Genomic DNA, 2,297 nt, shown 5'->3' with positions numbered 1-2,297 from the left:
GAAATCAAAGTGCTAGAGGGGTCTGAAAAGTGTCTAAATATAGCGACTAAAGCGCTAAGTTAGCAACACTGCTCTTTGCATGGTTTGTTTTCAAATGGTTTGCTGCTGTCTGTTTGGACCTTTCTGAACATGTGCAGCAAATGGACTGATCCAATATGGTGGACACTGAAGGGGGGGCTGAGACACACTTTATATTATCAGCGTTCTGATGACATTTTAGAGAAAGTATTTGATCAAAAACAGTTAATGTGCTCAAATAAGGAACAGTTGTGTTAATCACAACTGTTCCTTATTAAAGGAACAGTTAAAGGAGTTTTATGGGGCCCCCAGGAATTTTGCCCTCCTTGATGGGCCTTTGGCTGGTCCCCTTCGGTTCCTTTTTAAACATCAATCTTTGTAGTAAAATATTCTTTCTGTCATGATATGTGGACATTAAGATCTAAAGAGAAGCATCATCTCCTGGTCATAGTCTATAATTCAGTGAAAATATGGAGTCAGAGTAAAAAAAATATGCAAGGGGGTCACTGCAGATGCTGGAATTTTGAGGGGATTTTGCTGGAAGTTAAAGGGAAGTGGGCTGCCATTCGGCTGGAGTTTGACTGGGAAGGGTCCTTTTCAATGGCTGCTACTGAAAGGTTTTAAACTAAAACAACTTAGAAAACCAGATATAATAGATTTAAAGTCATATTTTAAAATTCAACAGTGATAGTGGATGTCTCCCATTACAACTTTTGGCTTAGATGATATAAAATGCTCACAGTGATGTCTCTGTTTGCCCCTCAGGTCATTAAGGCAATAGATGAAGGCTATCGCCTGCCAGCACCCATGGACTGCCCCCCAGGCCTGCACCAGCTAATGCTGGACTGCTGGCAGAAAGACCGCGCCGAACGCCCAAAGTTTGACCAGATTGTTGGCATCCTGGATAAAATGATCCGTAACCCTAACACCTTAAAAACCCCTGTGGGCACGTGTACCAGGTAAGGAAATAAAGCCGAAATGACTCGTTTCAAAAGTGCTCTCAGCCAATAAAGAATTTCTGCTTTGATTTTCCTGCATTAATAGATGATCTAAAGTGTCCCACGGATGATTTAGCCTCTCTCGTTCAAAGATAGAAGATCATTCCTGGAGAATCGATTGGAATAGCAGCCTGTATATGGCTTTATGGTCAATATCAGGGCTTTTAGATCAATCTCTATAATGAGTTCCTGGTGCTTTGCAGAGCAGCGGGAGCGCCAGCCTTCACTCTGACATTTGTCAGATGAATTCTATTTGCACTCAGAACATACTTTGCTGAGGTGAAATTGAGCTTAGAGGTTATAACTGGTTAAAAAGCCTTTTATTATGTGGAGACTGTGTGGGAGATGATCTATTTAAATTTCACAGATATTGATAAAAATATTTTTCTAAAGTAGAAGCCCACATCTATCATCTATTTATGAGTTTTTTTCCGATCGAAGCCTCCATACGACGCATATTTTCTCCTCCTTTTTTTCCAATTTACCGCCCTGCTGGATGCCATTGGTTGCTGCTTTGTCTCGCCTCTTTGCTTGATTGTAATTTCAGTGAAACACTTCCTCTCCACATTAGACATAAACGTCTCTCTCTGTGCCCATCCTGCAGACCAATTAGCCCCCTGTTAGATCAGAGCACACCAGACTTCGCTGCTTTCCGCTCAGTGGGAGAGTGGCTGGAAGCCATCAAGATGGAGCGATACAGAGACAACTTCACAGCGGCCGGCTACAGTTCCTTGGAGTCTGTGGCCCGGATGTCAATCGAGTAAGTGGAAACGCAGCATCGTGAAAAGAAGTTAAGGAACTTCACCTTCTTTCATCCGTACAGATTCATGGGGAGAACAATGATGCAATGTTAAAGGTTGCCATTGGAGCATGTGCATCCAAAGTGCATCTGCTTCTTTCTTCTGTGCTGATTTGTAAGTGTTGGAATAATAAGGGAAAATATGATTTATATTTATTTATTATGATGTAGGAACTACAGTTTATTCTCTGGTTACTAAGCTGATGTATCCGTTTAATAGGGTGTGAGGAGCCCACAGCACTACTCCTTTTTTGTTACATGAAGACAGAAAAATACTGAAGAGAGATTAAAAAAAGCCTTAAAGGAAAAGTTCGGTCAGCAAGAAATTATTGATTTATCATTATTTATACCTAAAATGAATATTTTTGCGGTGATTTAATGAATTTAGCATTAATCAGTAAAAAATTATGATTTTGTCGCGATCACTGAGTCTGGAAGCGGCCATTTTCACCCAAATATAGTAACCCCTCCCTCCTGCCATC

At 40.9% G+C, this 2,297-nt stretch overlaps 1 protein-coding gene across 4 annotated transcripts in view; it reads left to right on the top strand.

Moving 5' to 3' along the window:
• epha7 (EPH receptor A7) overlaps positions 1–2,297 on the top strand; it is a 162,918-nt gene that overhangs the window by 153,604 nt on the left and 7,017 nt on the right. For all 4 annotated transcript variants that reach the window (XM_015372951.1, XM_015372950.1, XM_015372949.1 and 1 more), the window contains exons 15-16: positions 784–977; positions 1,621–1,776. In XM_015372951.1, coding sequence (XP_015228437.1) covers positions 784–977; positions 1,621–1,776 — 350 coding nt within the window. The remainder of the gene's footprint in view (positions 1–783; positions 978–1,620; positions 1,777–2,297) is intronic.

This window comes from Cyprinodon variegatus, unplaced genomic scaffold (assembly GCF_000732505.1).
Source record: "Cyprinodon variegatus isolate N-32 unplaced genomic scaffold, C_variegatus-1.0 Scaffold78, whole genome shotgun sequence".
NCBI lineage: Eukaryota > Metazoa > Chordata > Actinopteri > Cyprinodontiformes > Cyprinodontidae > Cyprinodon > Cyprinodon variegatus.
Note: the sequence above shows the minus strand (reverse complement) of the source record. Positions and strands in the feature narration are given on the sequence as shown.